Source organism: Meyerozyma guilliermondii, genomic scaffold (assembly GCF_000149425.1).
Source record: "Meyerozyma guilliermondii ATCC 6260 scaffold_1 genomic scaffold, whole genome shotgun sequence".
NCBI lineage: Eukaryota > Fungi > Ascomycota > Pichiomycetes > Serinales > Debaryomycetaceae > Meyerozyma > Meyerozyma guilliermondii.
The window spans coordinates 456,635-468,887 of record NW_001809800.1 but is presented as its reverse complement, the minus strand read 5'-3'; the positions used below and the strand labels follow the sequence as shown (position 1 = coordinate 468,887).

The following is a 12,253-nucleotide window of genomic DNA, read 5'->3' as shown; positions in this document are numbered from 1 at the left end:
CTCTTTTCACTGTTATGAGTTATGAGAAGAATGTGGTTTTGGTAAGTCTTGAGATTTTGGGTTATGAAAGAAGATACAGCTGTCATGGAGAATTGTATTTTAAGATTAATGACAAGGTATAATTTCATTAATTTGAAGTCTATGGTTGACGAATATGAAAGGCATAAACTGATAAATTGCAGAATCTTAGGTTAATGAAGCTAGGTTCATATGTATAAATGTATATACGAAGCTTATAAAGTATCGCCGGGCCCTCTAATATTATTTGTCAGTTCATTTTGTTTCAAGCCTAAAGTTGAGATGAAGTTTTTGTTTTTGGCTTCTAGTTTCGTAGCATCTTCGAAGTCAAGTCGTGAATTTGGCTAAAAGCTAGTTAATAGATTTGAACAAACTTTTTTGATCAATGACCACTCATCTTGTACTTTTGACCTACATTGAGTCTCCGTTATACATGAATTAGTTGATCTCATATAATACACACTTAAATTACACACTAAGCAACAAATTGAAATTAACTGCCGAGTTCTTATTTTATTTCTGGTACTGGAACCCATAGCTCACGCCATTGGCATTGGTGGTAGATGTACCTGTTCCTGGTACCTGATTAGCCGAACTTCGACGGGGGTTTCCTGGTCCACGAACTCCCAATGGATTTTTCGAAAATGATAACCGAATTCCTCCTTTGCCATTGCTTCCGTTGGGACGGGGAAGTGCACGTCCATACAACTCCGCCAAAGCACGGGTTGCATGGGCGACGTCTTCAAACTCAACGAAGCACATGGGCCCATGATTATGACTAGTAGCACTGCTGGGGCCAGCAGAAGACTGGTTTTTGGTGCGGAATGAAAGACGCCGGAACCCTTTTTGGGGCAGGAAAAGTGCCCGAAGTTCGGCTTCGGTAGCGTCTGGAGGAAGGTTTCCAACATACAAAGTATTGCATGGAGGGTTTTGGTCCGCGGGATTTGCTGGAGGCGGTACACGGGCGAGGAGCGACAAGTCAGGAACATCTTTGCGTCCCAGACTGGTTTGTGCACCTTGAGCAGACACTGGAGGCAGAGACTGTCCAGATTGAGATTGAGGCTGAGATGTAGGCGTTCCCGTGGTGGATAGCGTGGGGGCAGCAGGCTGTCTTTGGTTTTGTTGAGATGACGAAGGTGCTGACTGGCCACCGGTGGAGGTTTGTGGTTGGGATGGGTTCATTCCTTGGCTTTTAGAAGGTTGGGAAGCAGCGCCCGCTGATTGGCTGACACTTTGACCAGGTCCTTGGTTCTGTGGGGACTGGCCCTGAGAGTTTTGATTATCCATAAACTGCGAAGGAAGTCCTTGCATCATTGGTATGACTCCATTAGAAAGGTTAGGGTGGATATTGTTTGAGCCACTGAAGAAAGCCGACGAGGTTCTCCGACGGTCAGACGACGCTGGGTTGGAGGTCCAGTCAAAAGACGAAGACATTCCAGGAGTCTGGGGCGCAGAGGCCGCAGGAAGGTTACCCACGGACGCCAGCCAGGGATCGCGCACAAGGTTATCGTATTCTCGAGCGTCACTTTGAGACTCCATGAGCAAAAGCGACTTTCCGGTAATATCAGAAAGATCAATGGACGGTCCAGAACCGCCAGATGCCGATGCAGGGGCGCCCGATGTGAACGGATCGCTGAAAAGAAACCGAGACCGTTGGTTTCCCACGCTCAGGCGTTTGGGGAATGCTTCGAAACTGTGGCCCGAGGTAGGAGGACCGGCCAGGGCCGCGGAGCTGGACTCGGGACCAAACTGCTGGGGTTGTTGGTTGGTTTGGATGGAGAGAGGCGGCAAGCCGGAATTGGATAACCGCAACGAGCCAAGCATGGACGACAAACCAACACCGGAGGTCGCGGTGCTAGCAGCCATTGACCCATCATATTCGGCTCGAATGGCACCAAGTGATGCGCCAAAAATAGCCCTGCCATCGAGCATGCGTGCGGCTGTAGCGGCGGTGGTGGCGGATTTAAACCAGGCGTGCACCTTGTGGTCTTCAGACACCTCGACGGACTCTACATCGTCGTACACCAACAGAAAAATTGCGGCGGCTTCTCGAGGCGAGATATCCAATGGCACATTACTGAGAACGATATGGCCCAATTGGCCCTTTTGAGGCGGTTGGGGTTGTTGGGGTGGTTGTTGTTGCTGTTGCTGGTGGGGTTGAGATGATGGCTGATGCAGTGGAGGGGGAACATGGGCCGACGACGACGGAAGTGGAGGAAACGCCGCTTCGTTCATGAGTGAACCCTTCGATGCCACCAAGGAATACGGTCCCTCGGACGTCATTATGGGTTCAATGCAGTGGTTATGCAAAATGCGACCGGGAGGTCGATGCTAAAATATAATGGTTGGGGGAGGGTCAATAAGGAAGCAATGACCGGTAGGTTGATTAGGTTTGGGTTATAAACAATTGTGGCAATTTATGACCCAAAAACAACACCGAATGCAACAAGTAAAATAGGATTCGCACGCAAGATACACGCGAAAAAACGAGGATTGGATGAGCTTTGGGGACTGAGGATGTCGGTAGCACGGATCTTGATGATGGTTCAAAGCGTTTTGCAATAGGATTTCTGACTGTTGACTGTATATACACCTTGACACAAAGGTTTTAATTTTTTAATTGTCGCACCAAATTTGCGGTGCAGTCCGCACTACCAAAAAAATTATAATGGCTGGCGACCGGTCGCTAGTACCGTTTGGGCTGGCGTGGGGCGGGCTGGGGGGCGGATTACCCGGCCAACGGGCGTGCCGGTGCGTCGCACAAGCACGTGCAGCCTTCACGTCACGCGCCTCATATCACGTGAGAGTACATGTGATTCGAAATTGCCCACTTATCTCCCCATGAACGACGCCAACGTCAATGCCGCATGCTTAGACTTTCTCGTCCAGGAATTGGTTCCCACCGCGGTCCGTGTGTCCAGCAGGCTCCTGGAGACTTCCGGGCGTGATTCGGACGCGGATATTGCTACTCGTGTGGATCTGAAACTTTCACTGATTCCCAATGATTTTCCCGGTTCGGTGGCTGCGGTCAACTCACAGCTCGTTAATAGTGATGATGTGACGCTCCGAATAGAAAACTGTGGATATAACCTTGGAATACGGCTCGCCGACCTTTTGGCATATAAAGCATTTTCTGGACCGTCCAGTGGAAAAGTGGTGGATATTCTCGACATAATGAAGTTTGTTTGTCGCGATGTATGGAAGGCGTTGTACGGCAAGCAGATGGATAACTTGCGTACGAACCACAGGGGAACGTTTGTGCTTGTAGACAATGGTCATAGAATGATAGCTCATCTAAGCAGCTCCAAGGGAACTGCAGATACGTTAGCTAAAGCGCACACATATTTGTGGTATCCATGTGGAGTCATAAGGGGTATACTTTATAGTTTTGGAGTGGAAAGCGGAGTTAGTGCCGAGATCTCACAGTTTCCAGCAGTGACATTTAACATCCAAACGTCGATAAATAACTAAATAAAACCACGCTCGAAAACTGCATTTTGACATTTCGCATCGCATTGCATTGCATCGATATTACCTACATGATCCGATGCCCATTTCGGCTCAATCGTTATTTGACCACCGCCCCCAAACCACACCTCCATTTGCATCTTCTGACTCCGCTGCCACCATCGAGACCGTCGTTCAAAACCAGGTACATCGTCAACAACTTTTTCCATGCCGTTGCAACGAAAAATATCACCGATGCTCGCACCTACTTGCGACACCTTAAACTTAAAACCACATCGCAGAAGTCGCTTCCCGTATACATTGCTTGTCTCGATCTCTTCGCCACATACTTGCAGCAGGCGGGACCACGACTAAACCTTCAAGATATCAAATATATTGCCGATGAAATTTCGAGTTCAAATGTTGCAAAGAGTGAGAAAAATGACAATACAAACACAATTGCTTCCAAGTTGGTCAATTGCCTCGAGCAATTACGCCAGCTGCCCCGAACCTCGCCGGCACTCGTTTCTGCCATAGATGAATTTGCGGCTTCCATAAATGAAAAGTTCCAAATTTCACCATTACCTGCGACCGAGACGGCACTGGTCAAAGGTGCCGTAATGAACTTTAAGGACTTGTGTGACTATATATCGTCTACAAGGTTTCTGAAATATGGAACCGAGGAACCTATGTATCAAATTTACCAGGAACTTTCACCGGCAGAAAAGGAACAATTCATGTCCGAGTATTTGGCCCATAATACACAGCGACAACTCTATGTGGAAGCACACTGCACCTCGTTGGTAAAACGAGCGGTTCTGAAACGAAATCCCCATTCACTTTTGATTGATATGTGGACAAAGGAGTTGGAGAACGCAATAGCTCACTCTAGTGACGAAGTGTTACACACATATTCCGGTATACTTGAACTAATTCCTAAACCTACAATATGCACTGTTGTTGTCAACACCATCCACTCGCTCTGTGTTCGAGCAGATAAAGGGTACGCTAAGCTGTTTCGAGTGGTGGAGAAAATCGTGAACTCTTTTAATCATCTTGTAATTTCCCAGCCAGAGTTTGCTAATTTTCGCAAACATTTTTTCACTGTTTTCACAAAAGAAGATGGTATAAGGCTCTTCTCCCATTTGGTCAAGTTGGCCATTGAAAATTGTACTATTCCACCACAACTAGTGTACAAATCGTTTCCTAAAAACACCCATTATCTCTTGGACTCCAAGGGTGCATTCTCCAAGAATCAAGCATTTATTCTTCTGATGATCAAGTCGCCGGATTCAACCTCATATCGCCAAGTTGGCACCATAGTTCCACATCCGTTTCTTGTGTATGATTTTAAAGGCAGACAAGAAATGCCGGAAACAACATCCATTTTGCTTCCCATGTTAGTTCCCGCTCGTAACTGGACTTCTCCAGACGAAGGTGGGTACCTTGGAGATTTGCAGCCAATTTTGCACTCTGATTTTACTGAAAAATCCTTGCAATATCTTCGCCTAGCAAACCGTACCAGTCAGCTACAGTCCACTTTCAAGGGCCTTGACTATCTTGGCTCCCAGGCTTGGGCGGTCAACTTGTCTATGCTAGAGGTATTTTCAAGTGCAATGCAACGCAGCGATGGAATGTTGAATATAGTACCACCAGTATCATCCATGGAAGTTAATATTCCTCCAAACCCATCACGGAAAGATTTTGGTTCGGAAACGGAATATTATATTGCATTGAAAAACGTCAAGAAAGAACGAGAAAAAAGGTTGCAGGAATTCCACAACTTGAAAGGTCTTCGTGTGGAGTTGGAAACGCTACTCAAGGCAGCTCGAGCATTTGGTGCTAATGGAGATATGGTGTATCTTCCTCACCAACTTGATTTCCGTAGCCGGGCATACCCTATGGTATCTGTCCTCTCTCATTATCAAAGTGATCTCGTGAGATCTTTACTAACATTTTGGCATTCTAAGCCCTTGGGACCTGATGGAGATAAATGGCTCCGTTACCAATTAGCAGCACATTATGGCATGGACAAGTTGAGCCTTGATGGCAGGTTAAAGTTTGTTGCTGATAACATGGAAACTATTTTGAAATGTGCACAAAATCCGTTTGGTGAAGTTTGGTGGCAGAAAGCTGAAAAGCCCTGGCAAACCCTAGCAATGTGTTTTGAATTTGCAAAGCTTCAAAAGTATATCGCCGAAGGAAAAAGTGTCCACGACTATCCTTGTCGACTTCCAATTTCTTTGGATGGTTCGTGTAATGGTCTTCAGCACTATGCTGCACTTGGAGCGGATAAATTGGGGGCCCAATCTGTGAATGTAATGCCGAGTGAAAAAGATAATGGTGTACGTCAGGATGTGTACTCTGCGGTGTTGGAGATAGTAACTCAAAAGGTACTCAAGAGTGAAGCTGACGAACCCAATATTACATCTTCATTGGCCAAACATCTACTCTCCAGAAAACTCATAAAACAAACCGTAATGACCAGTGTTTATGGAGTAACGGCATTTGGAGCAGCAGCACAGATAAGAAACAGGATCAGTGATGTCATAGACCTGGCCGATAAGCTAGAACCTAAAATTCGAGAAGAGGTCAAAACTCACCAAAATAAAATCGCCCTCTATCTTTCAAAAATGGTGTTGGATTCCATCTCCGAGCTCTTCAGTGGTGCCAGAAGGCTACAGGACTGGTTACTTCTCAACTGCTATAGGATCATTTCGTCGTGGGATGAAGCAACTTTGGTTTCGTTGGAGTCGGAAAATATCGAGGTGGACTTTTTCCTCAACAAGTTTTACCGGCCCATGATGTGGACTTCAGTTAGTGGCTTTCCTGTTGTACAAATCTACCTCAAGCCTCAACGACAGATCTTGGAAACATCATTGCAAAGGTTCTCTCTTCAGAAATGGACAAAACCTTCGCCGGTGGATATCCAGCGTCAATTGAACGGAGTTGCACCCAACTTTATCCACTCGCTTGACTCTGTACATATGTTCATGACTTGTTTGGCAGCGAAGGCGGAAGATATAGCGTTTGTGGCTGTTCATGATTCTTTTTGGACCCATTCGAGAGACATTGAACGGTTATCGACGATAATCAGGGAAGAGTTTGCCAGACTCTATTCTGCTCCCATTGTCGAGTCGTTGTTGGAGGATATGCAAAATACCGTTCGGAACTCATACCAGCTAGTCTGGCTTGAAAATGAATCCAATGCGTCTTTAGTTCGGGAATTGGTTGTGCTTCGGGGACTCAAAAATAGACACACCAGTAGCGGCACCAATAGGGCTCTCAGACGAGAATTAGCCGACAATTCTCAGGTGGAAGAATTGCTCCAAAAGTACAAACCGAAATTGTACCACCAAATGGCTGGCAAACTTATGCAATATGACGATCCCACCAAGGTGAAAAATGGCTCCATAGGTATTAAAACCTGGACTCCGGTTTTCACAAGAGTAAGGCTTCTTGAGGCTCCACAGAGGGGAGATTTGCAGATCGAAGATGTGATAAAGAGCAAGTACTTCTTCAGTTAGTCTTAGCTGTACATAGAATCATCATTCGTCAATCATACGTTGCAATTTGCCGAAAATCTTATCACGGTGCAATGCCACTTCGTCGTCTTCGTCATGGGCGAAAAACCGTTGTCGTTCAAATTGCTCGTGTTCGCTTTCAGACCCATCTTCAACAAAGTTTACTGGGCTATCGTCGCCATGAAAGAAGTTTTCGTAAAGTTCATCGGTATTTCCGAGCTCGTCTGGTGCCTCTTCTCCATCCTGAAGTATCACTTCTGGGTCCAAACCCTCGGCATCTTCGTCGCTGGGATAATCGTTTTGGTAGAAAGATTCAGCATTGGAATCCTCGTCGTCGGAATACACCTTATGGGCCGTATCGTCTTCCTCATCGGACTGGTACAAGTCGTTTTCCTCGTCGAAAAAACGAACGTAACCGATCTGGGATTGAGGATGGTTGGCCGATGTCATCGGTTCCGAAAGGTGGTAGGTATCATAAACATATTCGCTAGGAATTTCAACAGGAGCAGAATTCTCAGCATTTTCCTTACGGTTTCTTGTCCTTCGTTTATGACTGGAATTGTTTTCGGAGCCATTGACATCCAAAAAAGACTGTACCATATCTGAGAGCTCATCGGGAACTGCTGGGTCCTCCCACAGCGATTTTGGAAGGTAAAATTTTCGTTTTTTCAGGGCCCCCACGTCTTCAGCGAGTACTGAGAAGACCGCATCGCCAGCTAATTCCGAGGTCCCGGCCAGGGCCAAGAGGTAGTAGCTGCTACCCCCGGAAGTTGGGGTAGTTCTCAATGGAGTACCTGGTCTCGAATTGGCAGGGGTGTTTTGTTTTGAACGTTTGGAAGCGGGAACATTCTCAAGCACGAGCGCCTGGAGAGGATCCTGACCTCTTTTCCGCTTGACTCGAAGCACATTGGGGCGGGAAACAGACATGGTCCGTTGGATAATTCGCCTGACGTAATATTTAGGTGAAGTCTCGCGAATAAAATGGCTTGTGTGCAGTCTGTTAGATTAAAGGTTTTTGCACCCAAAAGTAGGTCTATGGATCCGGAGTCGATCGTTTCATTTGCATGTCGTGCTAGCAATGGGCTTGGGGTGCTTTCATCCCGCTTTCTCGGACACCGGTACGACCCAAAAATGGATGTTGTACTTGTGACTGGTGGATCCCATGGGTTGGGATGGGAGTTAGCTTGTCAGGTGATCAAGTTGCAAGGCGTAGTAGTGGTTATGGATGTCCAGCCACCGCCGGAAAGAGAAGGATTATACTTCTATCAGTGCGACGTGAGCGACAAGAACCAGGTTTTGGAGTGCCAAAAGAAAATCTTCAAGGATGTTGGGATTGTGACCGTTCTTGTGAACAATGCCGGAATTACCAGTGGAAAAAATGTGCTTGATTTGACATTTGAAGAAATCGAACACATTATAGCGGTCAATTTGACCGCCTGTTTCTATACCGTGAAGGCTTTTCTTCCTGATATGATAGCGGAGCATCGAGGCTATATCGTCACCGTCGCATCGGTATTGGGATACATGTCTCCCGCCCAGCTTTCTGCTTACGGTGCTAGTAAAGCAGGACTTATAGCATTGCACGAGTCGCTCACGTACGAATTGGGACCTCCGTCGACCAGTCCCCGAGGAATCAAAACGCTATTAATTTGTCCTGGTCAAATTCGGACCGGGATGTTTCTGGGTGTCCACACTCCGTCGTGGATAGCTCCGCAGCTTGAACCTACGGATGTGGCAGCAGGAATCGTCACAGCCATTCTTATGGGCCAGAGAGGCGAAGTACGCTGGCCGCTTTATACCAATTTGTTGCCTTTTTACCGTGGCCTTCCATGGCAGGTCTCTGAAGTTGTTCGGTGTATGACGGGAGTCGACACCAGTATGAGCACCTATGCAGCTGACCAACTCAATTAGCCAACGAGATCGTTCATGTACAAGCCGCGGGCCGACCACATCGGCATCGACATGTTGTAGGAAATCTTCACGTCTTTTCTGTATAGATGCAATTGCAATGGCTCGTCTGGGTACTTCAATGTAGCTGCTTGGCCGCCCATGTGGGTATAGTTGTACTCGACGGAAGCGTTGTTGAAAAACAGCTCCAAATCGTCGTCTTGTAGTCTCACGGAAAGAGCAGTTTCTGGGTCGAGAACTTGCGAATGGGGTCGGTGATCTGAAATTATTATTTCCAACGATCTGTAGAACGGATCTCCCAACTCCACGCTATTTCCTCGCGACTGGAAGTACTGCTTTCCACAAACAAGCGTCCAGTCGTCTGGAATCGTAGCCACTACAAACGCATTGACGGTTATAGTGCGGCCAGCGACGTCCTCTTCCTTGGCGCTTAAAAGACGAGAGACCGTCCACAGGGGGACTACATCCTCTACTATGGCGCGGTGGTTACTGGCAGGCACCTCGGTTTCGACGACAGAGCTGTTTGTGGAAATGTTGGACTGGGCTGTATTGTAGGCTTGCTGAGCATTGTCGAAAGAAATGTGGTGTATTTCATCATTATCGTCATTATCGCTGTCACTAGGGTCCTGAGACGACCCCGTAGAGTGTAGAGGTGGAGTGGGCTGGCGGTCTGGAAATTGTAAGGACTCCGCTTCGGCAGCGGCTTCGAGCTTGATTTGCGACTGTGCTGGTTGTTCGGTTCTGTTGACCACCAGCTCCGACAGCGAGGTTTCAGTGGTTTTCAGCACAGGGTTTCCAAGTAGACGGTTGACCATATCGAATCTTGTTTGGTTTTCATGAATTAATTGTGGGTAAAGTTGATTTAGTTGAACAAGTATTCGAGACCAATTCTGGTGTCGCAAGTTTCCATCCGCCAAAGCTATATTCACAAGTCTCCCTTCCAATATGTCGTCGTATTTCTTCAATTGAACCCGTACCTTGACCAAGCAGAGCTGGTGAAACAATGGAATCATATCTTCGGAGGTGGACCCGTGCTCTAAGAGTTCCTCTCTGAACACATTTCGGTACATTTGGAAAAACACCTGGAATCTATTGACATAAGCGTCCACCTGGAACACTTGCAACGCGTCCAAGTGACCTCCAGGAAGGTCCATCGCGTTATACAAACCTATCTTTTCGTTCATGGTAAAATCAGTAATTGCGAGTCTTAAAGGTTTGGGTGCCGTATCCATTTTTATTCCTACAAGAAGCCCATAGACGTCCTTGTACACTCCCTGGGATAACTCGACATAGGGCAAGTCCGATATGAGACAGGAATCGTCTGGCATGGTGGAGAGGTGATTGAGATTTAGAGTTGAGATTTGAACTTATGAAGTATAACGGTTGGTATATGCAGTCTAAACCTTCACTTTTATATCGGTCATTTTTCTTTCAGTTCATGGCCATTCGTCTTTCGTCACGACCGGTAGTCGCCGTTGATGGTAACGTACTCGTGACTGAGGTCACAGGTCCAGAATTTGGCTTCCTGGCCTCCTCCAGTTCCGAGGTCAATTTCGATTTCGAGGTCTTCCAACTCAAGAATCTGCGCTGCCCGTGCTTCATCCACAGACTCAGGCTCGCCATCTACAAGTAAAGGCAATGGTTCCAGGCCGTCTGTGGGGACAAAAGTTACACTTGTTCTGTCGGGAATAATGGACTGAGCAGTGCTGACGTCAGAGTAGCCAATGGCACACAAAATACGGCCCCAATTGGCATCTTTGCCGAACATGGCGGTCTTAAACAAGGAGGAATTGGCAATTGAGGAAGCAATGGACTTGGCGTCTTTGTATGAAAGAGCATCTTTGACTTTCAAGGTGATGAATTTCGTCGCACCTTCACCATCGCGAACAACCAATTGTGCTAATTTTTGAGCAAAAGATGTCACCTCCTTCTGAAGCTCAAAGTAAGACTCCGCACATGACGAATTGTTGTCGATCAAGTCACCTCCAGCAGCTCCATTGGCAATGGCCACAATCGTGTCGTTGGTGGACATGTCTCCATCGACAGAAATGCTGTTGAACGATCTATCTGTGGCATACGACAAGATTTGCTGGAGAGCTTTGGCGGAAACAGGAGCATCTGTGACGAAAAATCCCAATAATGTGGCCATGTTAGGACATATCATACCGGCGCCTTTGGCCACACCAGCCATGGTATATGTGTTGCCATTGATCTCAAAACTCTTGCTAACAAGCTTGGGAAACGTATCAGTAGTGCAAATTGCATTGGCACAGGCTAACCAGTGGTCGTGGGAGTCACCTACTTGCAGTTCCAATTTGGGTATACCTGATAGTATATTATCAATTGGAAGCTTGTTTCCAATAACTCCAGTAGACATCACCAAGGTAGAGTCCTTATGGTCCCCAAACACAGAATCCGTAACCATAGCCATGGCTCTGGCATCTTCCATACCTTTTTGACCTGTAACAGCATTGGCATTCCCACTGTTCACGATGATGGAATTGATACCCACGCCATTTTTTTGCTTGATTGTGGCTGCCAGCACTTGCACAGGAGCTGCTTTGAACTTATTCTTCGTAAATACAGCGGCAGCATTGGCATCCTGGCCAAAAGTGTTGTGCAAAACTGCCAAATCTGGCGACTTTCCGTCCTTTTTCACTCCACAGTGAATGCCTCCAACCACAAACCCTTTGGGATACACACCCCCCGAGGGTACAAATCTCGCAGCCTTGGTGGATAGTAATCGAATACCTTTGTTGACAACCATATTTTTCACAAATTGTCCCAAGGAAAATTTAAACTTGAGCTTATCTATGAGTCAAGTCACGTGCGCACATTCGCGACTTTTTTTGTGCCTCGAAATTTTCAACTGTTTCAATCATGGCCAAGGTAGGAAGCACTGCCATGTTCAAGGGCCTTCCCAGTTCCAGGACATGGAAACAGGCGGCGAGGCTAAACCAGATCGCCGGAACGCCTCAAACAGCTTACAAATTCGATCCAAAGTACACAAAAATCGAACTTTTGCTCATCCAGAAAAACGTCTTTGCACCGGCTTTTGGACTTCGTCGGTTTTGGAGACAGAATCTCCCCACTCTCAAATTCCACAACGACGACGTAGACTTCGTACTCACCAGAATAGCCACCAAAACCAAGGAGGACTTGGCCAAGTGTCCCACAAAGATAATACTTCATCATGCCGATGGCTCGGTTCAAGAGCTTGATTGCAGCAACAAGCACTCAAACAAAATTCTCAAGGAGCTTGTAGCGCTCTCGGAGGCAAAGGCAGTGCCCAAGGAAGAGATCCCCGTCGTGAAACATGCCGGTGAGGAATTGTAAATAGCCCATAGTAAATGCAT

The 12,253-nt window shown here is 46.9% G+C and overlaps 8 protein-coding genes across 8 annotated transcripts; 4 read left to right on the top strand and 4 right to left on the bottom strand. All coding sequences in view use genetic code 12, as the record gives it.

Moving 5' to 3' along the window:
- Window positions 1–531: 531 nt before the first annotated feature.
- Window positions 532–2,301, bottom strand: WHI3 (mRNA-binding protein; the record flags this gene model as incomplete). Its single annotated transcript, XM_001486834.1, has 1 exon — window positions 532–2,301. One exon carries the CDS (start codon window positions 2,299–2,301, stop codon window positions 532–534), a length of 1,770 nt encoding a protein of 589 aa, XP_001486884.2.
- A 558-nt stretch (window positions 2,302–2,859) lies between these two features.
- TRS33 (Trs33p) lies at window positions 2,860–3,489 on the top strand (the record flags this gene model as incomplete). The annotated part of the gene is made up of 1 exon (XM_001486833.1): window positions 2,860–3,489. The coding sequence occupies one exon, from the start codon at window positions 2,860–2,862 to the stop codon at window positions 3,487–3,489; it is 630 nt and encodes a 209-aa protein (XP_001486883.2).
- Window positions 3,490–3,557: 68 nt separating this feature from the next.
- Window positions 3,558–6,992, top strand: PGUG_00259 (uncharacterized protein; the record flags this gene model as incomplete). The annotated part of the gene is made up of 1 exon (XM_001486832.1): window positions 3,558–6,992. One exon carries the CDS (start codon window positions 3,558–3,560, stop codon window positions 6,990–6,992), a length of 3,435 nt encoding a protein of 1,144 aa, XP_001486882.2.
- A 21-nt stretch (window positions 6,993–7,013) lies between these two features.
- Window positions 7,014–7,916, bottom strand: PGUG_00258 (uncharacterized protein; the record flags this gene model as incomplete). The annotated part of the gene is made up of 1 exon (XM_001486831.1): window positions 7,014–7,916. The coding sequence occupies one exon, from the start codon at window positions 7,914–7,916 to the stop codon at window positions 7,014–7,016; it is 903 nt and encodes a 300-aa protein (XP_001486881.2).
- Window positions 7,917–7,970: 54 nt separating this feature from the next.
- On the top strand, window positions 7,971–8,900 carry PGUG_00257 (short-chain dehydrogenase/reductase; the record flags this gene model as incomplete). The annotated part of the gene is made up of 1 exon (XM_001486830.1): window positions 7,971–8,900. One exon carries the CDS (start codon window positions 7,971–7,973, stop codon window positions 8,898–8,900), a length of 930 nt encoding a protein of 309 aa, XP_001486880.2.
- PGUG_00256 (uncharacterized protein) lies at window positions 8,897–10,225 on the bottom strand (the record flags this gene model as incomplete). The annotated part of the gene is made up of 1 exon (XM_001486829.1): window positions 8,897–10,225. One exon carries the CDS (start codon window positions 10,223–10,225, stop codon window positions 8,897–8,899), a length of 1,329 nt encoding a protein of 442 aa, XP_001486879.2.
- Window positions 10,226–10,353: 128 nt separating this feature from the next.
- Window positions 10,354–11,664, bottom strand: ECM42 (glutamate N-acetyltransferase; the record flags this gene model as incomplete). The annotated part of the gene is made up of 1 exon (XM_001486828.1): window positions 10,354–11,664. The coding sequence occupies one exon, from the start codon at window positions 11,662–11,664 to the stop codon at window positions 10,354–10,356; it is 1,311 nt and encodes a 436-aa protein (XP_001486878.2).
- A 113-nt stretch (window positions 11,665–11,777) lies between these two features.
- On the top strand, window positions 11,778–12,233 carry PGUG_00254 (mitochondrial 54S ribosomal protein mL61; the record flags this gene model as incomplete). The annotated part of the gene is made up of 1 exon (XM_001486827.1): window positions 11,778–12,233. One exon carries the CDS (start codon window positions 11,778–11,780, stop codon window positions 12,231–12,233), a length of 456 nt encoding a protein of 151 aa, XP_001486877.1.
- Between the last annotated feature and the right edge of the window lie 20 nt (window positions 12,234–12,253).